The 25,635-nt window shown below is 42.4% G+C and overlaps 3 protein-coding genes across 3 annotated transcripts in view; 1 reads left to right on the top strand and 2 right to left on the bottom strand.

Annotated features, from left to right (window-relative positions):
• LOC145396535 (uncharacterized) overlaps nucleotides 1-9,978 on the bottom strand; it is a 28,927-nt gene extending 18,949 nt beyond the window's left edge. The window contains exon 1 of the mRNA XM_080269916.1: nucleotides 9,933-9,978. Within this exon, the coding sequence (XP_080126042.1) occupies nucleotides 9,933-9,956 (24 nt within the window). The 5' untranslated portion in view covers nucleotides 9,957-9,978. The remainder of the gene's footprint in view (nucleotides 1-9,932) is intronic.
• Nucleotides 9,979-11,716: 1,738 nt separating this feature from the next.
• Nucleotides 11,717-12,811, bottom strand: LOC145396602 (protein FAM200C-like). The gene is made up of 2 exons (XM_080269977.1): nucleotides 12,789-12,811; nucleotides 11,717-12,254 (listed from the first exon to the last, which is right to left on the bottom strand). The coding sequence occupies exons 1-2, from the start codon at nucleotides 12,809-12,811 to the stop codon at nucleotides 11,717-11,719; spliced, it is 561 nt and encodes a 186-aa protein (XP_080126103.1).
• An 8,056-nt stretch (nucleotides 12,812-20,867) lies between these two features.
• On the top strand, nucleotides 20,868-25,213 carry xmas (RRM_XMAS2 and SAC3_GANP domain-containing protein xmas). Its single transcript, XM_080269844.1, has one exon. The coding sequence runs from the start codon at nucleotides 20,961-20,963 to the stop codon at nucleotides 24,981-24,983; it is 4,023 nt and encodes a 1,340-aa protein (XP_080125970.1). The 5' UTR covers nucleotides 20,868-20,960; the 3' UTR covers nucleotides 24,984-25,213.
• Nucleotides 25,214-25,635: the final 422 nt, after the last annotated feature.

Here is a 25,635-nt window from a genome sequence, read left to right as displayed (position 1 = left end):
ACTTAGGGCATGTCCGTCACTTTCCTCCCTGATGCACCATATCAAAGAGAATCATTCATTGCCAGAGTAACATACGAGGCCTCTCCCAGGTTAGGAATATTAGCCAGTAGAGGAAAGTGAGGAGCAGACAAGGTGAAAACCTTTTGTATCCATGACCAGAGAGACATATCAAGCCTCTGTCAGTTTAGAAACATTAAGTAGCAGAGGAAACTGACACGGAGAATAGATTAAATATTAGGCAACTGTTGCATCTACGGCAGAGCATACAACCCTCTCTCAGCTTAGGAATATAAACCACCAAAAGAAAACGTCAATCAGATGAGGTGCAATATTATTCAAATGAATTATCTATGGACAGAGCAACTTATCAAACCTCTCTCAGATTAGAAGTATTAGCCAGCAGAGGAAAGTGACACGTATAGGAAGTAAAATATTGGGCAAACTTTTATGTTAATGATGAGAAGTACATCAAACGCCTCTTAGCTTTGGAATATTAATCACCGAAGTAAAGTGACAAAAAGAAAGGGTGAAATATTATCAAAGAGAAATAAATCAAACCTCTCCCAACTTAGGAATATTAACTACCAGAGAAAAGTGACAGGCAGAAAATGAAATATCAGAGACAATTATCAAGCCTTACTCAGCTTTGGAACTCAGCTTTAGAGCAATAGCCAGTGAAGGAATGATGACAAGCAGAAGTGGTAGGAACAGTTGGTGAACTTTTCTCCCAAAGTTCCAAGAAGTGCTTATGGAATGAATTGGCGAGAGAAAGATAGCCTATAACCATTTACCATACTCTTTTCATCTTAATCTGGCACAGAGTTTCGTCCTCTTGCATCTTATTTCACGAACCACGTTGACATAAAATAAAAAAATTTACGTCCTTTTCCATGGCACTTCTTCGAGAACACCATTTTATTCCAGTGTTATTATTCTCTTATTACAACTCAGCAGTCATCGTAGGGGGATGGCTAAATAAGGGCAAGCTATAATAAACAATATAAAAACTCTCATTAACCTTCTCAAGGCCGGCGCAACTCTACTTATCTGTCCCAGCTAACTCCAGACGATTCTTTTCATCTGAAAGTGAATCAAAGGATCCTAAAGCGGATAAATATATCTACTGCTGCCTCTTAACGATCTTTTAGAAGTCAGATGAGATGCGTTGTGGTGGAAGGGTAAAGGCAGGCTGCATCAGACCCATAACGTACACATGACAGTCAGAAGGTGGAAAGAACACACACACACACACACACACACACACACACACACACACACACACACCTCTAAACTATGACGCTGACCTCTGCTCCCTCGCCGCCCAAATCTTATCACTCCTTCCCAGGTCCACACACAAGGAATTGATCAGTTTTCATCCAAAGCAGATTAGGAATGCATTACTGTACTCTGTTAACGTAGGTACATACATACATACAGGTACACATACATGCACATCAAAAATTTTGTTAATGCACGTACATACATACACACACAGGGGTACACATACATACACACATACATACACATCATAAATACATCATACACATAATACAAACGGACTCTCTCTCTCTCTCTCTCTCATTGGCTTGCCAGTGAAGACATCTTAGTGTAGGTTAAAATAGCACAATCTCTCCTCCCCCTCCCCCTTCCCCACTCTCTCTCTCTCTCTCTCTCTCCCTTTTTTCTTCTCCTCACCCTTCCTCCCCTCTTCCTCCATGCCCTCACGTAACACCCCTTCCTTTGCGATTTATTATACCTTAGCGTCCTCTTACATTTATAGATACAAACTCTGTCGATACTGAACTGGGTAAATTGCATACAGGAGAACGTTAAGGTGTAATATGGAAAATAATTCGCCAGAGAAGAAATGTTACGAAGCCCCCTGTGCCATTTACTATAAAAACCTACGTCGTGTATTAGGGAGGTACTTTAAGTGGAGCTGTAGGCTTCGTAGTACCTTTCCTTTAGCGACTTATTCTGCCTATTACGCCTTACTATCCTCTTGCAGGGGCCTCTTCATGTTGGAACGCCTCAGTCCATTAGATCGCCAGGCGTCATTTGGGTTAATGGTTACCACCCAACGTAATAAATAGCTGCCTGCGTAACATGAAACTATTTGGCTTGTCACTTAGCGTAGAATCACCTGAAGGCAGCACTACAAACAAAACGATTTCTATTAGCAACTGCCTTTAAAGGAAATAAAAATTATTCTAGGAAATGCTTAAACCTTCAGCTGCACAATATCTAATCATTATTATAATCCACCGTCACTTAATTTTGCACTGCTAAAGAGAAATCTACAGCAACGAGTTACAGAAATAAAAACTGCTAAAAACTATGATAATTATTAACATTTGGCCGAAAATAAAGAACTTAATGGCAGCTTAAGACGTACGATTTTGTTCGTCTGAGAATGGGAGTACGTGAGCCTGAGAGAGAGAGAGAGAGAGAGAGAGAGAGAGAGAGAGAGAGAGAGAGAGAGAGAGAGAGAGAGAGAGAGAGAGAGAGAGAGATGGATAGACAGGCAGATATAGCTTGGCCTAAACTTGTCATCTCCATTTAAAATGCTGAGTGGATACAAAAGACGAGCACAAGATTATGGAGCTACTCACGAAGAACTGCGAGGGAAAGGATGTAGAGCCGCAGCCTTATCGTTTTTCTGACCCTAAATTACATGAGAGAAGCTGCAAAAGTGCTATTCTCTGCGTCAGGTTAAGGTGAAGAGAGTATATGTCTCTATCGCAACTAGTTTTTTTGTGTGTGTGTGTGTGTGTAAGAGAAACAAGACACGCAGGAAGGCTCTGAGTTCCCCTGTCCTTGTCAATACCACAAGAAACAGACCTAGTTGTGATAGAGAAATTAGCTGGTTAGATTGTGACTCTCTCTCTCTCTCTCTCTCTCTCTCTCTCTCTCTCTCTCTCTCTCTCTCAGACACTCTTTTCCTTATGTAAACCCATAATGTATAATTGAGTTCATATATAAAATAAATTTCTGCTAGTTCTGCCACTGTTAAAATGTGTGTGTATGTGTTTGTGTGTGTGTGTGTGTGTGTGTGTGTGTGTGTGTGTGTGTGTGTGTGTGTGTGTGTTTATATTATGAGTGAGTGTGTTAGGGTGGTGGCTCTGTTGTGGACCTGTACGGTGTAAAAACACTTGTCAGGGGTGGGGGTGGGGTAGGGGGTCCGGGTGAGGGTGAGAGTTGGAGAAGGAGGGGGGGCGTGTGGGTGAGTCAGGGATTGACGTGGCTGGCGGCTTCCAACTGTGCCAAGATTTTCTGTAGTCACTATACTCTTTCTACTTTAACTTGGCCTAAAATTGACGCGTCTACTCAGTGTACTCACCAACTCTTTCTACTTTAATTTGACCTAAAATTGGCACGTCTACTAAATGTACTTCCCATAATCTTTCCACTTTAACTTGGCCTAAACCTGACATTTCTCCATACCGAATATTGAGCTGTAACAAGAGATTAACACTAAGCTATGATGTGAGACTCATATTGCTTTCACTTGGCCTAAAATCGACATCTCTGTCTTGAATGCTGAGTTGTAAGAAGAAATGAACACCGCAATATGATACTAGTGACAAGGAGGCGCTGTGGAAAGGGTTAGAAACACAATACTGTACTGTCTTATTCTACCACTGATTTGTGTTATCGTTTTCGTCACTGAGCTACATGAAATAAGCTGCTAAAGGAGGAAAATCTGGACCAACTGTGAAAGAATTATAGGCAAAGAACTGACAATGATGGCAGCTTAACACTCTCAGGCTCCTATGACTCACTCTTAATTAGCTTGATCATAAAGTTAATGGTGTCAGTATTAACACTCAGGACCCTATGCCTTACTCCCTGACGAGCAGAATACCAGAGCTGTTCCGGCCACGAGAGGGCTAAAGGTGTAGCCAGGGTAAAAAAAAAAAAAAAAAAAAAAAAGAAAGACCAATACCCCACCTCCTCTCTTGGCCAATATTCCTAAGCTAAGAGAGGCTTGATATGTTTTTCTAGCAATAGATACAAAAGCTGGCCATATACTTCATCTTTTCTGCTCCTCACTTTCCTCTGTTCATATTCCCATGCTAAGAGAGGCTTGGAATGTTTCTCTGGCCATAGATACAAATGTTCGCCTAATATTTCACCTCCTCGCCTTGTCACTGTCCTCTGATGGCAAAGATTTCTAAGCTGAGAGAGGTTTGGTATGGTTTCCTGGTCATGGATGATTCTCTTTGATATGATGCGTCAGGGAGGAAAGTGACGGACATGCCCTAGGTGTGAATAAGACGCAGTGAGCAGTAGGCCTAATATTGGCCATGACACACACACACACACACACACACACACACACACACAATGTACATACGAGTATACGTACACGCGTACGCATGTACTCTCCCTCTCTCTCTCTCTCTCTCTCTCCCTTGTTATGATATTCACAGCATAGTGAACGACTTCTCTTAGCGAATGGAATAAGCAATATCAGTGGTCTGGGGCATCTCCTAACACCTCATTCTTAGCGATTTACCATACACTTAACACGTCAGTAATCTCCTGTATGTTACTGATGCAAACTATGTCGATATTAACACGATAACTATATAACGTAAAAAAAGGGAACGTTAAAAGGGCAATATGCAAAAATAAATCGCTAAGGAAAAGGTACCGTGGAACTCCTTATACCACTCAGAATATGTAAATCAATATGCAAAATAAATCTCAATGGAGAAGGTGTTAGGAAGCTAGAACAGGGAGTGGAAGGTGGTCAGTGTTGAACAGGGGAAGGGTATGCGTGGAATGTGTTGAGGCGACTGGCAAGATGTCCACCAGCTACTCTTATTTATAAACACTCCTCCTTCTTCATTCGAATTATACATTTTTTCTCTTTAACTTGGCCTAAAATTGCCCTCTCTCCATCTTACATGCTATCTATCTATATATCTATCTATTTATCTATAGCCAGACGCCTTAATCCCGTAAGGGGTGGCTACAAACAAATCGCCTCCATGTCGCCCTGTCCCCTGTCATTTCTCTGCCCTCCCCGCAACCTACACCCCTCTCATTTACCTCTCTACTCCATCCCTCCATTTCATCCTCGGTCTCCCCCTCCCTCTCCCCCTCCATCTCACTCACACTCTCCCAGTCAGTCTCTCACTACAATATGATGCCCCCAAAGTATCTCCTGACCTGAATATAATCGTATAGATGTGGGACTGATTCACAAACAATTCAATTATAAATGAAACGTAAATATGAGTGACAAAAAAAACTACAATAATAATAATAACAACAACAATAATAATAATAATAATAATAATAATAATAATAATAATAATAATAATAACAAACTGGTTAGGTTCTTGTTCCCAATTCCCAAGTGGCATGATGTCTTCGTAGCAACTCTTCCTCGGCGATTAATTCTACACACTACACCTCAACGTCCTGTATTATGTCGGTACTAAATACAGTATAAAGAAATTTATACAGAAGACAATATCGGGATGTAAATAGCAGACTAAATCACTAAGAAAATGGTGTCACGAAGCCTGCACTAAAATACGACTCCTCTATACCAACAACTTAGCAATGAATGAAACATAATATTAAAGTGACCAAACCTACAAGTGTTATAGACTCGTTTATCGTAAAATCTTTAAGTCGTATCGTATCGTCGTATCGTTTATAAAGGTTCCAACATGCTGGCGTCGGTCTTGGTCAGCTAATGGCGGCTCTCCATGCTGCTCAATCTCTGGCAGCATCCCTATTCAGTCTCTTATCCCTGGGGTCACACTCTATGACCTCGTCCCGGGTCTTTTCCGGTCTGCCTCTCGCAGCTTTACCCCCGACGTTCAAAGTTCTCACTTTCTGCACTTAACTGTCATCCTCCATCCTCTCGACATGGCCAGACCACCTTAATCTACCCCTTCTTATCACAACACAAATATATTCAAGTCCCATCCTTTCTCTCAACTGTTCAGTCATAATCCCAGCTCCCCCAGGCCTCGTATTCAAGTAAGAAAAAAAAAAAAAACACGAAAAAACACGCTGTACGGTGATAAATGTTATGAAGTGTTTATCGTAAAATCCGGTCAGGTAGCTTTATAAATATTACGGCAGGGCGCTTGGCCAAGACTGCACTGGGGCAAGCTGCGAGGCATGCCAGTGCAAGCGACACCAAGCCAGGCAGGCCAGTGCAAGCGACACCAAGCAAAAATTGGCCTACGATCCGAGACGCAGACGCAATGGGCATCAGTACACACGGCGACTCGTGTATTGCGTTACCCAGTCTTATGCTAAATTATTATACACAGCTAATGCAGGAAAAAAACGGATGTGATAGAAAGTGTTTGGAGAAATACATTGAGGTGGTTTGGCCATATGGAGAGGATAGAGAGTGAGAGGCTAACTAGGAGAGTGTATACCAGTGAGGTGGAGGAGGGGAGAGGGAGGGGGAGACCGAGGATGAGATGGAGTAGAGAGGCATATGAGAGAGGAGGGTGTAAGCTGGGGGTGCTAAGCGAAATGACAGGGGACAGGGCGACATGGAGGCGATTTGTTCGTGGCCACCCCATACAGGATTAAGGTGCCTGGCTATGGAGAGATCGACAGAGGGGTACTGGTGGTGTAGTGATCAAAATTCCCATAGCAGAGTAACATCCTTGCACTACTTCCATCTCCAAGAGGTAACTGTAGGGTGGTCGATAATGTAATGCCATTAGTGGAGGTGGGCTGATTATTTCTCCTTAAAATTAATATAGTGTACAACTGTAGCTTAGTTTGGGGCCCCTATTACACCTCTTAGGGGATAAAATACGAGGAGGAGGATGAAAGTAATGTAGAATATTGACGCAGGTGAGCGGTCAAGGAAGATGTGTATATAATTCTATGACTGCGATGAGTTTCCATGGACTGCATTACTATAACGGAGAGGTGGTGGACAAGACCCCAGTATTTGATGGTAATTTCTGAAACACATCATGATAATACGCCTGACCTGTCTGTGTCACTGCAAACTGCACTTTGTAATGATGCAGGCTAATCAGATTTAACATTTGCAAGTGTTACACAGATTGTCGAAAAAAAAAAGAAAAAAAAAAGGAGCTTCTTCCATCCTTTATGCCTTTCACGAGAGCTGAATGAATCTGTCCTTCTTGAGCTGATATCAAATTCTCAGTTTTACATTGTCTGCCAAAACATTCATGAATACTAGAACTGACCCTTCTGGTTCAGTAAATACATTCCTACTGGAATAATAATAATAATAATAATAATAATAACAAAAACAAAAACAACAACAACAACAATAATAATAATAATATTAATGATGATGATGATGACAACTTGGGAATAGCAAAGGATAAATCTTAAAAAGTCATCCGAGCTGACGGGATTAAGGTATAACGTATAACTAAATCGCTGAGGAAGAGGTATTAAGAAATATAGCCAACGAAAATAAGGGTTGGACTGGGTAAGGAGAAAGCAGAGAAATGGATCATTTTTATCCCCAGAATCATTATTTCACTAGCATATAAGAAACACACACACACACACACACACACACACACACACACACACACACACACACACACACACACACACACACACACACACACACACACGTCACCGGAGTCGCAGGCCGTGATGTATTAAAGAGTGGAGGTGATTCTTAGGCCAGTTTGGGCCAGAAAACACACATGAGATGAATTCACAGCCACGTCTACAGATAAACCAGTGGGGGAAAGTGGTCTCCCTCGCAGTTTATCCACAAGGTCATTAGTAACTGTGGCTCGGTTAAGAATTGCATCTATGATTATAAAATATTTTAAACTCAGAATTAGTTCATGTATCTATCTATCCATCTATCCAGATACCTTAATCCCGTAATGGATGGCCACAGTCCTTGTCGCCCTGTCCCCTGCCATTTCGCTGCCCTCCCCCAGCTTACATCACTCTCTGTCATATACCTCTCTACTCTATCCCTTCATCTCATCCTCGGTCTTCCCCTCCCTGTCCCCCCTTTCACCTCACTCACACTCTCCTAGTTTCTCCTGGTTAGTTTCTCATTCTCCATCCTCTGCACATGGCCAAATCACCTCAATGCACTGTATCTCTCCTAACGCATTCTATCACATCCACATGCACACCACAACGCTCCTTCACTTCCTCATCGCTCCTTGAAATTAATACGTCAGGCCTATAGCATTGATTATACTCTTTTTACACTAACTTGACCTACAACTGACATCTCTCCATCATGAATGCTGAATTCTAACAAAAGATTAACGCTACATGATGCTTGTCACGAAGAAGTACTACGGAAATGATGTTGAGCAGTAGTTTTGCCCTTCTCTGCCACTGCTGCATGTGATAATAGGGTAAAAAACGAAAATCAGGGTCAAATTATAGAGGGAAAATATATCACCTCTAACGGCAATACATCCCCCATAAAAGAACAAAATCATCCATTGTCAGAATGACTAAAGTACGCTGTATATAACAAATGATCGGAGTAAAAAAAAAAAAAAAAATCATTCCGTGAACGTATTTTTCTTCCGGCAGCGAAACAGACGATTTGATGAAAAAGGTGACTAAAAGAATTCCCTGTCCACTTGGAGAGTATGCTGTATAAAGCGAAATAAAGAGAAAAAAATGTATCCAGAATTTACTTTTAAACCAAAACACAACTCTAACATTTTTATTCAGGGTAAATTCATCTTCATTTGATACAAAATGCCTTTCAATATCACAGCTAATATCATAAATCATAGTCTCTCTACCAATATAAAAGTGCACAGGAACTTTTTGATCAGCCTATAGTTTAGGGGAGAGCTGTCGTAGTGAAGGGGTTAATGAAATCTGTATTTAACCTCTCCTTTTCGAAATGTATTGCCTCAGCTGAATAAAATTGTCTGAGAGAGAGAGAGAGAGAGAGAGAGAGAGGATGCAAATGTGTAAAAAGCAAGAGAAAACTAGAAGTGGCTAACAGGTGAAGTTAGGTCAGGCTAGGTTAGGTTGGGTTGAGTTGGGACGGGATGGGTTTGACTGACTGGATTTTGTCAGGCTGGGTTGGGTTAGGTTTGGTCAAGTTTGGTTGGGTTTTGTTGGTTGGACTGGGTTAGGGTGGGTTGGGTTAGGGTGGGTTGGGTTAAGCTGGGTTGAGCTGGGTTAGGTTGAGCTAGGTCAAATTAGGTTAGATTTGGTTAGAAGTGTTGGGTTAATTTGGTTGGGTTAGGTTGGTCTTAATCTGGTCTGGGTTGGTGTGGGTTAGAGTAAGTTTTATGGTGTAGGATTAAGTTAGACTGGGTTGGGTTGATGTGGGTTAGGTTGGACTGGGTTAGGTTAGCTTGGGTTGGATTGGGTTAGGTTAGGTTGGGTTGGATTGGACTGGAGAAGGGGGATGAGGGTGGAGGTGGTGGGGAGAGGATGGAGGCTGAAGAAGAAATCAGGCAGAAACGGAGCTGAGGGTTGATAGACCGTGGCAGACAAGGAAATAAAAACAGGAAAGTGGAGGTAGACGTAAAGTAGTAAAGGTGTAGGTGGAGTTGTAAGTAGGCAGATGGAGTTGGAGGTTGAGGTTGTGATTAAAACTGAGCTGGAGGTTGAGAGATGAAGGTGGAGGAGGAGGAGGAGGACTAGAGATACGGTGGTGGAAGAAGAAGCGTTCAATTGAAACTGGACGTAAAAATGAAGGTAGACGGAGAGGTGAAGGTAGAAAGATGAGGGCGGAGGTTGATACTGAGGTTAAGATTGAGGCGGAGGTAGACTAGAGAGATGGGGATGAAAGCAGAGAGGTTTAGCTGAAACTGGGCGTAAAAATAAAGGTAGACGGAGAGAGGCAGGTGTGAAGGTTGACACAGAGGCACAGATGAAAAACCGGACGTAGAGAGGAAGAGTCACAGGTATAGGTGTATTTCTAGGTGTGAGTAAAGGTGTATGAGTACCTTGGCCGGGGTATACAGACGCATGTGGGGTGCGTCACTTCTCCACACACTGCTCTAGTACACTGCCCTTGCTATATGAGTGCCAGTGTAGGTGCCATGCCCAGCTTAGCAAACAGCGCTACATTCATTCTCACAAACCGCTTAATTCTCCATCAGAATGCAGAAGTCACGTCAAAATCAGCCGAATCCGTTAAAAGTTTGGGGAAAATCCTTTAAATTCCATCAGATTTCTTGTGATTACATATTATATGCAGTCGCTAAACAGGAGCCACTTTCGTTAACTGTCGCTGAAAGAACGCTAAATTGACAACATTGGTACTAAGTGACTGAGACCCTGCCAACACATCCCCCCCCCCCCTCCCGGTTCTCTATCTACTCCCCTGCCCCTCTCTATCTACCCCTTACCCCACTCTATCTATCTACTCCCCTGCTCCCGTGTCTACCCCTGCCCCTCTCCATCTACCCCTCCCTCCCTATACCTTCCATCCCCTCTCTGTCTGCTCCCTGCCTCTCTTTTTACTTTTGCCCCTCTCTACCTACCCCCTGCCCCTGTCTATCTACTCCTACCCCTCTCTATCTACCCCTGCCTCTGTCCATCTACCCCAGCCTCTCTCTCTCTACTCCTGTCCCTCACTATTTCCCTTGCCCTCTCTATCTACCTCCTCCCCCTCTCTACCTCCCCCCCTCGCACTCTACCCTCCGTCTGCCTGCCATACCACTGAATCACCCACACACTTACATGAGCACATACACGCTCCACACACACACACACACACACACACATACACACACACACACACACACACACACACACGGGAGCTTACGCGCGCTTACGCAGCTAAAACAGACACACTCAACTATAAAAAACAGACATAGACAAACAGACTGAAAGACAGACACAGACAGACACACAGACACACAGACAGACAGACAGACACACACACACACACACACACACACACACACACACACACACACACACACACACACACACACACACACACACACACACACACACACACACACACACACACACACACACAGTCATTAACCCTTTAGCTGCGGATGATGCACTTGGGTTCTTTGTATTCCTCTGACGAAACTGGGCCATTCCAATAACACAAATATCAAGACATGGTTCCATGAAATGTAGTGAGTCTCAGCTAAGAGGTAGGATTCGTCTCCTTGGTTACTAGTGCAAGTTACCCACCAGTCTGACTACACTTGGCCATCAACTAAATGAATGAGGTTGGGTATCTTTGTCAAAGAAAAAGAAACTGACCTATTTCATCTGATTCTTCTTACATTCGATTTGATTCGGCTTTTGGAGTGTTTAAGAACGGAAGTAGTTAGGTATGGCCTCCACTAAACATACACCCACACACACACATCCACACACACACACACTTTCACAACAAGAATGGTCTCCCAAATTGAATAAAACCATCTGGAGGCAGCATGAACAAACTAAATACAATATCGTCTAATTTAGGCACACCTGTTTTCTTCGCTACGATGGCGTATATTATACTTCATCGTAATGAAGAAAACAGGTATGCTGAAACTAGACGATACTGAACAACATAGGGAAATAATAGCAGTGAAAATTAGGGCACATTTATGCCTAAAATTTACTGAAACTTAGAGCATGGAGTTCAGCTGTCGCTGGTGTTGTGTTTGAGTTCCAAAAGCTTCCTGGAATTCTGCAACGATCTCATCCAGATGATATTTGATCTTTGCCGGAGCCGTGTTAATATGACTGGTATTTTGTGTGAGAAGTACCTCTAGAACTCATCAATGATCTTGACCTTGAGCACCTGGTTGGTGGCATCTTCACTGATAACTTCAGAAAGACGGTGGAATTGGGTCACAATACCGTCTTGAATCCGTCTCCCACAAAGCCTTAGCCTTACAGTGAGGACATTGATAATCCCTGCATGGTGGATGATGTAGCACAGCTGTCTACACTGAAGTTTCTGGCTGTGCTCATGTAGAACTTCGAAGATGTCTGCCACGTATGTCAAATGTACCAGAAATTCTGGCATGTTCGTTCTGGTGAATAGTTCGACTTTATTGTGATGAGCCAGGCAGGTTTTTTCTTCTCCATTAAGCTCACAGAACCGATCGAACATGCTGTCCTTTGACAGCCAGCAGACTTGTGTGTGAAACAACACTGCTTGGTATTTCGTATCCATATTTTCACACAGTTCACGGAAAAGTCGCGGGTTTAGGGCTGACCCTTTGATGAAGTTGACTGTTTTGATGATGGTCTCTAAGTTAGCATTCAGGGCTGCTAGTAATGTCTTGGAAGCAGGAGTTTCTCTGTGAATCAAGCAGAGTATCTCAATCACTGAAAGACTCTTACACCTGACAAGTGCCAAGAATCCATAAAGTGACCCCAACGTTGTTGAGGCACCATCTGTACATACCTCGATTACCGGTACATCCTTCCATCGTAGCCCTTCTTTATGGGAAGAAGTTGAGATCAAATCCATTTCATCCTCTCCTTTTGTTGTCCTGCATGGCCAATGGATAACAGAACAGGAAGTCTTGACCATCAACATATCAGGCAAAAACGAGAAGCTAAGTAAGATGTGCCATATCAGTGATCTCAACTAACTAAATGACAAAATGTTTTAATGACTATTTTGGTGAAAACTTGGTCTTTAATGTTACACATGACTTGACTGTTATTTGACAGAGGACATGTTTTGCACTTTCAAGGATACATAGCTTGGTCAAGGTTTCTGCAACTGTATGGGCCTTCTTATCAATAGGACTATGCGAATAAGCACTGTGCGTGTGTGTGTGTGTGTGTGTGTGTGTGTGTGTGTGTGTGTGTCTGTGTGTTCACACCTAAGCCCCTCGGATTTCGACATCGAGATCGACATCAAAAGACGCGGAACGGACAGCTGACAACGATGGTATAAATAATTATAATCGCATGCGGTCAGTTGCGAGCACGAACCACGCCCACTTTAGTGTTCGATTTTTCATCAGACACTGGGAACCCTCTACAGGCCATATTACTTGTTGGAATGAGCTGAAATTTCGCATGGGCATGCTCGGTAGCCTACGTCAGAGCAGGTCCAGGTCAAGTTTTATGCAAATATACATGATAACTAAGAGTTAAAATCGAGGGCGAAGCCCGGGTGCCCTCGGAAGGACAAGCGTTAGCGGCCCGATACCGCTACCACCACCACCACTACTACTACTGGTGAGTACCATCATCATGCATATCCACTGCAATAATAAATGAGGTGAAGAAAGGTAGGAGTGCAAAATATAAACCATGAATAGTTCTGAGAGAGAGAGAGAGAGAGAGAGAGAGAGAGAGAGAGAGAGAGAGAAGGTGGATGTCGTATTGGACTAAAATAATGTTTCGAGAGGGACGTCATAGCATGTACCCAGTTTACCACCAGTAACAACTAATATTGATATAATTAACGCAATTCTGAGTACATAAACGCACCCACTAACTTTATATGAACACCACACCAGCACAGCAAAAATTTCTTAAACCAGAAACTAGTAAAAACGGCAATACAAATTTCCGTGCCGTTTGAATTTTCAGTCTGGTGTCCATGGCGTTCGCAATTACTTATAACTATTATTATGATTTAGATACCTTATACTTTTGACTATTAGACTGAAAGTTACAAGTCACCTTTATAAAGAAATAAATCTAATCTTTACAGACTACTGTACTAATGTTGTCTCCTCGAACGCTTTATTGTTTACATCTTCCTGTGACGCTGTGGATCTTTATGGGCATCAGCTTGCTACAGGTTTGTTGTTTTGCCTTACGTGAGATAACTGATTTAGTGTTGATCATATTAGCAGGAAACTATCAAGGAATGGCTATTTAACTTATAAATTCCAATGAAGATGTTTAAGGTACCAGGGCAACGGTACTAAATCTATTACAGTAATCAGTCGTAATATCAGGATTCGACCACAGAGCTCCGGACCTCCCAGTTAATTACCTTAAGCTGCGTTCTTGTTGTCCAAGTTGGAGCTTGTGATTTGAAGCCAGTCTTGGAGCGCTTGGTTTCTGTCCGCAAAAATTCCAGGATACGGAGAACTGAAAAATTACTCTTGCCAGTCTCAATGTAATTAGAGTGGTTCGCCGAAGATCATCTGGCGTATATACAGTTTACACATAGTCCTTATTTGTGCTGGACTGGCTGTAATGTCAATAATATTAGCCACCTGCACCCTAATTTGCTAGTTTCATGATATTTATCATTTACTTGTCCTTGATGGCCACTATCACTCCCCCCAAGCAGCACCAAGACTGCTCCCGACCACGCTTGGGTGAGATTCGAAGATGGTCATGGTTTCAACGACAAATGCTAGGGCTGGCTTCGTAACACTTTGGCAGACAAAAACGGCACAGCTTGGATTCACCGAAGATGGCTTTGAATCCAGTCCCTCAGCTTGGACGACAAAAACGTAGCTTTAGTTCATGGTAGAGTAGCTTAATTTAGCATAAGCTTATGTTCTTTTTGGTTATTTCCTAACTGGTTAAGGAATGTCACCTTTTTTGTAATTTCTAATATTACTGATAAACCATGAAACGGAAATAGGTGAACAGGTTGGCACAACTTCTCCGCCTGCCATTTGTGTATTAGTAGTGAAGGGAACTGTGTCCAACAGTGTTAGGTTAATTTATAGTTCCTCTTAATTTCCCTGAAACTTCACGCTTCCTTCTCCTTTTTTTAACCCTATCAAGTTTGCTCTATAACTCAAAGCCAGCCTCTTGATGTGGAGGGAAGGAAGTGATGAACACCAGCAGCACACTTATGTATGAACTACTTTAGAAACAGAATTAATAAATTCCCAGATATATATAAAAAAATAACAGTTTCAGTTCTCTGAAACTATTTCACAGCATCCCATTAGTTTAGGGGTTCACACTGCATTTGTATGTTTGATCATTTGAAGTATACCATGACTCATTTTGAAATTAAAGCATTTGAATTTGGGGGCAAAGTCAGGAATTTCCATTCAGAAATGTTGAAATGTTTAAGACAATGATTATCATCATAGTGTTATTTATAAATCTGTCTATCAATAGCCAGATGCCTTGATCCCATAAGAGGTGGCCATTTGTCTTTGAGTTCGTTGTTTTACAGGGAGGTGCACTAATCCTTCGTCAACACTTGTTAACACTTAGGGTTTGGTTATATGGTTACCACCCACTATTGTAAATGGTTTCCTGGTATGCAGGAAACCACTAGGCTTGTCACTAAATGTAAAGACATCTGAGTAGGAAAGAGTAATAAGAAAGTGACAGGAAAGATGGGAGACATGGAAAGAGAGGAGGACAGACACAAAAACAGAATGATAAAGGCAAAGAAAGAAGTGGGCAGCACTACATCAAGTGAGTGGATGATGGTCACTGCCACCTGCCACCTCCATGGAAATGACTAACGTGAAGCCATGATTAGGACTGAAGAAGGCTGCTTTCATGGTTAGGTTAGGTCTTGTTCAGTTTGGTTCCTATGTAATAATGATAAAGTTTTGTAATCACATTTTTAACAGGTGCATTCTTGCAACATTTTAAACTTAGTAGCAGCCTAGGCAATCAATTTTATTTTTATACAGAAAAAAATAGCTACACTTTTATACTACAGGACTAAAAGGTACAGATTTTCACTTATTGTTTTTTCCTTCAGATTTTTTAACAGTGTATTTGAAGGATGGAGTGGAGAGGTTTATGAGAGAGAGGGGTTGTGAGCTGGGGAAAGGGCATGAAAATGGCAAGAGATAGGTGCGGTCACCCCTGACGGAATTAGGCAAAGGCGTCTGGCAATAGGTTGATACATTCGGTAGATGATTAAGCTAGGTCATTTACTATGATTTATAGTGTATTATTATGGACACTAAGCTTTATCTAAATGATAAAATACAAGTATGCATTCCTTGACAGTGGAATTACCTTACTCACATTAGATTCATTGGAGGGATGGGTGGAGAGGTACAGTATATGATTATAGGTGGTGCGAGTTGGAGGATGGGCTGCCTGATGGCAGAGAATAAGGTGACATGGATGCATTTTGTTGTTGGCCACTCCTTCTGGGATAAAAGTGTCTGGCAGTAGATTGATGGACTGAACTAGGGGTGTGTTAAATCAAGCATTTTTATTTTCAGAATCAATGGGTATTGTCAGTGCCATTTGCCCATATACCAAGTGACCTGTGTTGACCAGGAAGCCACTCAACTGTCCTGAACCAGACACTGGTACCTGTAAGCATTCAGTCATGTCTTATGTCTCAGTTAACCCCTGGAATCCAGGTGACATCCTTTTTAGTTTCTGTTATTGCTACTCACAGATGATTCTGTTCAGCCTAGGAAAGGCCTCCTATAATAAAGGAGTTTTTAATGCTGTATGTACTCTCTTCAGTTTGAAAAGTCTCTGCTAAACTGAATAAAGTTGTCAGAAAATAACAAGAGTACATTGACTAAGACATCCCCAGGTTCACTGGGTGTAACACAGGTCAAATCATGAATATTTTTGAGGTTTCCCTATATCATTTTCCAAAGTAATGAGGGTTCGGCATACCCCTTCTTCCAGGCAGACATTTGCCATCCTAGGATGGATTGCATCATTTTTGTGGGAGAAATAAACATCATAGCCAGTAAAAGATGTACCGTATATCCATCCATCCATCATCCAATCCTACATTGCCCCATGAGGAGCATAGGAGCCCAGGGCTAGGCAGTTGGTCCCAACATTTAAGATGAGAGTGAAATATAATCCATAAATGTCACTGTAGGCACAGATTTACAGGGGGTGTGGGGAATATATGCCCCCCCCCCCCCTATTTTTGGCAGACCAGTTATTGAATAGAGTAAAAGAACAAAGGTATTTGCCAAAATATATGTAACAAATATATTGCTACATCCTATTGTACTGGCATTTGCATATATTACTGTAGTCCTGTGAATGAAGCACACAAAGCGCATTTGATAATCATCATCATCAAGTGCATTTGGTTATATTATCCAAATTAATTAATTGACAGTTCTGCAAAAGAATTGGGTCATCCCTTTTCAGAAGTATCAGATCTGTCCCTGCACTGTATGATGGATACACTATGATGAACCAGGGATGTTGCCAAGGTAGCACCCGGTTGTTTTATTTTATACATGGAAGAATTATTATAGAGAATGCATGAGAGATATCTGAAGTCCTAATGGGAGGTGAACAGAGTGACAGAGTGGCTTTAGGAGTGGCAGAGGATGTGTGGATCAGATAGTTACAGTGAGACATGATGGAGAAGGCATGTGAGGACAATAATAAGGTGTTTATGGTATTTATAGATCTGGAAACAGCATACAACAAACTAGACAGAGGAGTATTGTGGAAGGTGGTGCACATGTATGGTGTAGATGGCTAGCTGCTAGGTGCCGTCAAGAGTTTTTATGATGGTAGTGAGGCATGTGTAAAGGTAACTGGGCATCTTAGTGAATGGTTCACGATCAGTGTAGGCGTGCGACAAGGTTGAGTGATGTCCCCATGGTTGTTCAGTATACCAGTATATATGGATAGGGTGATGAGAGAAGTAAAAACATGAGAGAGGGATGGCGTTGGTAATGAATGGTGATGGACGGAATATCTCAGATTTGTTGTATGCTGATGATGCGATGCTACTTGCAAATACCGGACAAGAGCTTGGTAGACTAGTGCAGAGTTTTGTAGATGTCTGTGAGCATTGTGCCATGAGAGAAAATGTAGAAAAGAGTAAAGTGATGGTTATTGAGAAAGAAGATGACTCCCAGTATGATGCTACAGTGAATGGAGAGAGACTGGAATTGGTGAGAAAGTTCAAATACCTGGGTACAGTGATAGAAAAGAGAGGAAAATCTGCCAAAGAAGTGGAAAGTAGAGTGACACAAGGAAGGAAAGTAGCTGGTGCTATGAAGGCCTTGATAAGAAACAGAGGCTTGAGTATTGCAGCTGTACGAGATTTACATGAAGGAGTGCTAGCGCCAACTTTAACATATGAAAGTAAGACTACGTTGTGGCATGAAAATGAAAAGACAGGAGTATGTGCAGTGGAGATGGGGCAGCTGAGGAATCTGTGTGGAGTACAGAGTGGATAGAATACGGAATAATGTGATACATGAAAGGTGCGGAGTGAGGAAGGCTGTGGATACCAGAATCGAAGAGAGTGAACTGAGATGGTTTGGTCATGTGGAGAGAATGGATGACAGTAGAGTGGTGAAAAAGATATATCTGAGCAAATTTGAAGGAGGGAGGAGGTAGGATACCAAGAAGAAGGTGGAGGGATATATTGGATGAGTGTGTGAGGAAGAGAGGTACAGAAGTTGGTGAGGCTAGGGGACTGACAAGAGACTGAGCTGGCTGGATGAATTTTGTGTGGAAAAGTGCATAACCAGGGATTTGATACCCGTTTTTAATGTGACAGCATTCGGATTGGCTCTGTCAGATGGGCATTTGTGAAGCCACAGAACGTGGTGAAACTTTTTTTTTTCCTGTCTGATGGAGCCAAGATTTTGAGAGCTTCAGTGATGAGTGAATGGGAACATGACCCATGGCCCATTGGATTGGGCAAACCTTGGCTGTTTGGACATTGCTACTCCTCACCCTGCCCTAGGATGGGGAAGGAGGTCCGGATGATGATGATTATTATTCATCCATCCTTCCATCCATCATCTAATCCTATGTTGCCCCATGAGGAGCGGAGGAGCTCGGGGCTAGGCAAGTTGATCCTGACATTTAAGATGAGAATGACCAGCCTCACTCATCCCTGAGTGGCATTATGCGAGCAATAGCCCAAGCCCCAACCGTCCCTTAGGTATAAACCTGCACTGGGTCAATCCAATTGGAGCACCATAATTATTTACTAAACCACCAGGTGCCATAATTTGGTTATATGGTTACCACCCAGTGTAGTAAATGGTTCCCTGGTGCACAGGAAGCCATTTGGCTTGTCACTTAGTGTAGAGTCACCCATAGGCAGAATGAAGAGGAAAGAATGAAGGAAAGAAAGACAGAAGAGGGAGTGTAAAGTCACCCATAGGCAGAAGGAAGAGGAAAGAATGAAAAAAAAAAAGAAAGACAGAAGAGGAAGGAAGGAAGAGAGGAAAGGGCAGACATCCAAAGCAGCATTACATCGAGTGAGTGGATGGTGAGCGTCCTTACCTGCCATGAATGATGATGATTATTATTATTATTATTTCTTATTAATAATGTGGGATTTGATGGCAGTTGATTTATGATAATCTCTTGTTTTATTAATTATACTGTATTATTAAGCTGAAAGTTTTGAAAAAGTACTTTCATGATAAAACGTGTGCTAACACTTCCTCACTGGCTGAGACAGTGATGTTACATGAACATTTTTATTATGTGACAAAACCATGAAGAGACAGTAAAGAGTGTGAGAGGGAAGGATACTTTCAGATGTCTGGAAGAAATTAAACCTATGGAAGTCAGGACACACTGCTGGCAGGGGAGTGTCAGTGAACTTTTGCCCTTGATAACACTGTAGTGTAGACTACAGTGTGTAGGCCTACTATAAAAGTGACTGATATTTCAGGTTGTGCTAGGACCGAAACATGCCCAACAACAAGAATGAGTCACAGCCCCAAGCCAACCCATTTGCATTCTCTGCAGCTTCATCTTCCCCAGCCCAAGTGTTTTGTACCCAAGCCTCCACCCAAGATGGAATTAAAACATCTGTGCCTGTATTCCCAAGTGCAGTGCCTCCTGTGTTCTCCACCACCTCTGCATCACTTATGACTTCCACATCATCAGTAATAATCCCTACAATGCCAACACCTGTGTTCTCCCCTAGCTTAGTATCACCATTAACCTCCACAGCTGCATCATCTATGTTTCCTGCAGCAACTACTGCAGCTGTGTTCTCTTCGAACATAACATCCCTGCCATTCTCTGGTACAGCATCACCTGTTTTCTCTTCCACCATAACCTCCCCGCCATTATCCACTATAGCATCGTCAGTTTTCTCCTCCAGCGTAATATCACCGTTGCAATCCAGCAACAAATTGACTGTGTTTTCCACCCAGCAACCTGCATCAGCAACCTCCAGTGCCTCAGTATTTCCTCCCTCACTTTTCCAGCCTCAGAACAATCCGGTGACTTTTTCTGGGAGTTTTGGTGATCCTGGAAAAGTAAAGGGAAGTACAGGTATCACCTTTACACCTAAAACTGGTACAGCAGCAGGCCTGAGTGTAACAGAAACCAGTGCAACAACAGGGCTGAAGGGACTGCCATCATCCAGCTTAGCTTCTGCAAAGCCAATGCCTACCACAAATGTGAATATATTTGGTGGTGGTAACATCCAGTCATCATCACCAGTCACATCTGTGTTTGGGGGTGCCATAAAAAAGTCCAAAGATGACTTACAAGCAGGAAAGGCAGATGATGCAAAGAACTCCAAGGCATGTGAAGAACAGCATTCTGCAGAGTGTGACACGGGTGTTGTTTCTGGAGCAACATTCACCCCAAATCTTCTCAAAAGAAGCTCAGGAAATGAGAGTAGCTCAAACCAGGGTAAACCTACAAACATATTTGGTGGTTCATTTGGAGGTAGTGGGGTATTATCCTCTGCAGGAGCACTGGAAACTTCAGCTAAAGTGAAGAGTCCAAGTAGAAGTAAGAGTGACACAGTGAAAGATTCCAACATATATCCACCTGCACCGTTAGCTGCATCTCCAAAAGCAAGCCATACTGGTGACAACACCTCTGCTGATAATGTAAGTTCTTCAGTGTCTAGTATATTTGGTGGTTCTAAAGAAGGCCAGACTGGTGTGAGTAGTAAGTCAAAGTCTAGAAGTAAATCATTGTTCACTACTGCTGGTGCTGGTGCCAAGACTCCACAAATAAAACTAGATATACCAGCAGCTTGTTCTATAAGTTCCAATGAACCAGAATCACCAGATATTTCATTTATAGGGAAATCAGATCCAGTATCTCCCAGTGGAAGCTCACCTGAAATCAGCAAAAAGGAGTTGACCAAAATTATTGTTGCCATGATTCCCGACTGTTGCATGGAAAAAGAAATTCTAAGAACACACTTTGCAAAATATGGCGACGTCAAGAGAGTGATACTGAATACTAAGGTGAATCAAGCAACCGTTCAGTACAGCACCCATGCAGAGGCTTCCAGGGCCAAAAAGAAGGGGAGAAAGATCCACCCCAAGTTACCCGAGGTCAAAATATTCTATGGCACCCCAGCCAGGCGCAGGAGTGAAGAAGGGAGTAATGAAGCCATGTTGTCCAAGAAGAAGGCCATAAAGACACTACAGCATGTTCACCAACCCCCAACTCCTGATATTGACCCATACACACCCTTAAAGCGACCATGTGAACAGGACATCGTGATGCCACAACCTTTGGCCACAGCCAGATACAGAATCACATCCAAGCATACAGATACCCCAGAAAAAACAAAACCAACAGTTTCTAAAAAGAAGGAATCCAGGGTGAAATCAAAGTCAGCAGAAAATGAGTCATCAAGTGTTAGCCAGAAATATGATCTTAATTCCCAGGGGATTGATAGCAATGCACGGTTCCTGATCCTCAAAGAGAGAGACAGACTCCTGAGGAAGAAATTTCAGCGGACTTCTGACCTGAACAAAGCAGCTTATTTATCTGCCACTTGCCCAGATATGTGCCCTGAACTTGAGCGCTACATGCGGGATGTCCAGTATGATCTGAGCCCCTTTGAGATGACAGATGGGATCCTGGATCACAGGCTGGTGACCAAGAAGTTCTCCAGAAGCAGTGCAGACAAGGAGGAGCCTCTCCCTCACGAGCTGAGGCCTGGCCCAGTGTTGCTAAGAACAATGGACTTCCTGATATGCAATGTGATCAGTCGGGTGGATGAGGAAGGCATGTTGCTGGATGTGTGGTACAATTACCTTTGGAATCGCACCAGGGCTGTACGCAATGACCTGATGCAGCAGCAGTTAACTGATGACATTGCAGTGGTCATCATGGAGAGATGTACTCGTTTCCATATTTATGCAGCTGCACGACTGTGTGGGGAACCGGCTGATCTCTTTGATGCTAAGATGAACACAGAACACCTCACCAAGAGTCTGCAGACCCTGAAAGAGCTCTACTATGACCTTTCAGAGAAAGATAAGTACTTTGATACCGAACCAGAGTTTCGAGCGTATGAAATGCTTCTAAATCTCAATGATGGTGAAACAATTGTTCACCAATACTCAAAGTTTAGAGAAGAAGTGCAGAAGTCAGCCCAAGTTCAGTTTGCTCTAAAGGTTATTTTGGCTGTCATGTTTAATAATTATATCAAGTTTTTCAAGCTGATTCAACAAGCCACATATCTACAGGGTTGTCTCTTGCTTAGATATTTCAGACAAGTGCGGTCAAAAGCCCTGGATACCATGATGAGGGCTTATACCTTTACAGGGAAACAGTCAATACCTTTACATACCATCATAAATATGCTTGGTTTTGAGGATGATGATGATGCTGTAAGTTACCTCACAACACATGGAGTGAGTGTTGAGGAAGACAGTGTAATTCTGGACAAGCAGTCGTTCATAGCACACCCAGAAGAATGGCCATCAGTAGTGAGACCCGTGAGGCTGGTGGAGGTGAAGCGGAATTGTTCAGTGAGTGAGGTGATCCAAGGAGGTCCCCTGCCAGACAACCCTGTCCTCACACACACACCACACAACAGCTTCAATGACCAAGGATATCTCAAGCCAGAGTCCAAGGATGCATCAGATCAGCAGAAACAACACATTACCCAGTCACCTTTGGGCAGTGCCATCGCCTCTGTTACAAAACCTGAAACCCAGCAAAACTATCAGCTACTGGCACGGATGAAAGATATTTATAATATGATTGAATCCAGCGCTCTTAGTGAAATGCTTACCCAGATATGCAGTGATGTTTTTAAGGTGCTTAGACATGATATGGTTCTAAAGGAAACTGCAAATGCAATCACTCAAGAAATTTTAGAAGACGGAGTCACTCGTGAACTTAAAAATCTGAGTCAAGAGGGTTACTTAGAGGTAGAAAAGGAAGAGAAGGAAAGATTAAGACGTCAGAGGGAGAGAGAGGAAAAAGAGCGCAGGATTATTGAGGAAATGCATGAAAGAATGTCTGTGAGTATCCATGCCGATTACAGTGACCAGTTTATCCAGGAACAAATTGTACAGATATGCCAAGAAGCCATGAAGGAAATTAAGACTGAAGTAGCTCTTAAAGAATTACTGGAAGAGATACCTCAGAGATGTATCAATGAAGTTTTGTCGGAGGAATTCAGACAGATTTCCCAGGAAGCGTTAGATGCTGTCACCGAAGAACAAGAACAGAGAATTAAGGAGTTCCAAAGAAATATAAACCTCAGAATGATGGGAGAGATATTTAAGGCATGGCGTAAACTAGCTCAAAGATCACAACGACGCAAACAGTCACAAGAGACATTCCCAGCCATGTGTTCCCAGCTCACCTTGAGACAGCAGAATCAGGCACTGGGATGGGGCTATCACAGGCAACCCGTGGAGGATATGACAATTATAAAGCTAAATAAACTGGAGTGTGACTTAAGTGCCTGCTTAGAGAAGGTAGTTTTAACAAAGCAGCTGATGAGAGAATGTGCCTGGATGCCACTGCCACTGCAGACCAGACTGGAAGAAGAAGTCAATAAATTACCCCCAGTATCCTTAAATATCATAAGCCAGTACTTTAAAGTGTTATTATGTGTGAATAGCTCAGCTAGCCCAGGCATCAGGCACTGGTTGAGAACAAAAATGGGATTTGAAGATCCAGAGAATCTCGAGGAACCATCAACCCACTGCTTTAGGGTGGTGTCAAGGAAGACGGGCATAGAGTATGCATGGGTCATAACGGAGGCATTGCTGAATTCCATTTCTGCTGAGGACTTAGAGGGCACTTCACTGGTGGTGTTCGTATCCTCTGATATGGGCACACAAGATTCTCAGTATCACAAGTTAACTCAAATAATTGCCAGAATGCCTAGAGTCTCGTGTATCAAGATTTTCTTTGAGAGTAAGAACACCACACAAGATGGTTGGAGTTTAATGGAAGAAGATTTGTTGAAGCCTGAAGTTTCAGAGAGACTTCAGAATGTGGTATTTCGATCATGGCATCAGCATGGTAATATTCTTACAGTAACAGCAGCTCACCTTAACAGTGTTGTATCTGGTTTAGTAGCAAAGAAGTTTGTGGAGCCAGTTCTTGTAAAACATAATGAGAGAACTGCAGATGGAAAGTCCCCAATGTATCCTTCTGTATTGATTGACCTTTTCAACTCTGTGATCACCTTTTTAATAATGGTAGTTGATGATGATGATGTTAAGAACCTGGACTGGCCTCCATCTGAGCTGAATCACATGAGTCAGGTCCCTCCACCCACGTGGAATAAAGCAGACATCATGAATATCACTCGTCTGCTTAGTCATGTCATGCTTCCCAAGCTGAGTGTTGGAGGTTTCAGTACCTGGCAGGGAATTAACAAAGCCATTCACTCCTATGGCTTGAAAGTAGTAGGATCTGAAGGGGATGCCACTGGACTCATTTCACACTTAAATACTATTCTTTTGAACACAAGACAGATTCTGGAACCAGTTTTTGGCATTGAAGATGAAGACTTTGCAGAATGTAAATTGCATGTGTTACAGCTGCCATGGACTGAGCTCATCTATGCCTGTGTTTCTCATCAGTTGTCAGAATTGCCTGATGCTACCGTTTTCTATCAGCCTAAGAGAATGGAGAGTTTTGTTTACCCAGAGTCATGGTGGAATGCTTGTGACACATCAGACCCTGAATGGGCCTGTGCTGTGATGGATGTAAGCATGAATGGATCTCGTAAGCGTAAGATAGACACATTAGATCAGCCTTGGAACAATCAGTCCAAAGTGCAAAAATTGCCCACCAAACTGCTCACTGATATTGAAGACGAGAAACAAAAATGTGCAGAATTAAGTATGAAAACAGAGACCAGCATTTTGGAAATTGAGGAGGAACTCAAATATTTGTTTGGGGAATCATTCTAACACACCATTCATTTTATGTGCTTTAAGTATTGTTATATATTTTAAACTACTTTTGACACTTTCAGGGTCCTAAGACTCACTCATCTAAATATACATTATCTGACATTAGCTACAATATTGTAATTGGCTTGTCCCAACCATGAGAGTTAATGCTGACAGAATTAACACTCATGCACCTATGATTCATTGTCAGATAAATATAATCATCTGCCATTAACTGGGCAAGACATCCTGACAATGCGTGTTTATTTATTTATTTTTTTTTTTTTTTATCACCCTGCCCTTGGGTGGGAAAGGAGGTCCGGATGATGATGATGATGATGATGATGATGATGATGTATTTGTTGAGGATATGTTAACATAATGTGATGTACAGAACAGTTTAATACCATGTACAGATAATTGGCTATATTCCACGCATTATTCATCATAACCTCTTTACCTCACCCCATACTTAGCTGGGAAAAGAGTTTGGGATGATGATAATAAGGATGATGATGACAAAATAATGTTTGCAATGTACCCTGTTACTATACATTATACTAGTAATATGTCCACTTTAACTTGGCCAAAATTTGCCATCTTTCCATCTTGAATGCCGAGCTGTAGCAAGGAAATGATGGTAGATAGGGGTGCCCATATTCCACTCGCT

This window comes from Coenobita brevimanus, chromosome 38 (assembly GCF_032717465.1).
Source record: "Coenobita brevimanus isolate Jiangsu-jjx chromosome 38, ASM3271746v2, whole genome shotgun sequence".
Classification (NCBI taxonomy): domain Eukaryota; kingdom Metazoa; phylum Arthropoda; class Malacostraca; order Decapoda; family Coenobitidae; genus Coenobita; species Coenobita brevimanus.
Note: the sequence above shows the minus strand (reverse complement) of the source record. Positions and strands in the feature narration are given on the sequence as shown.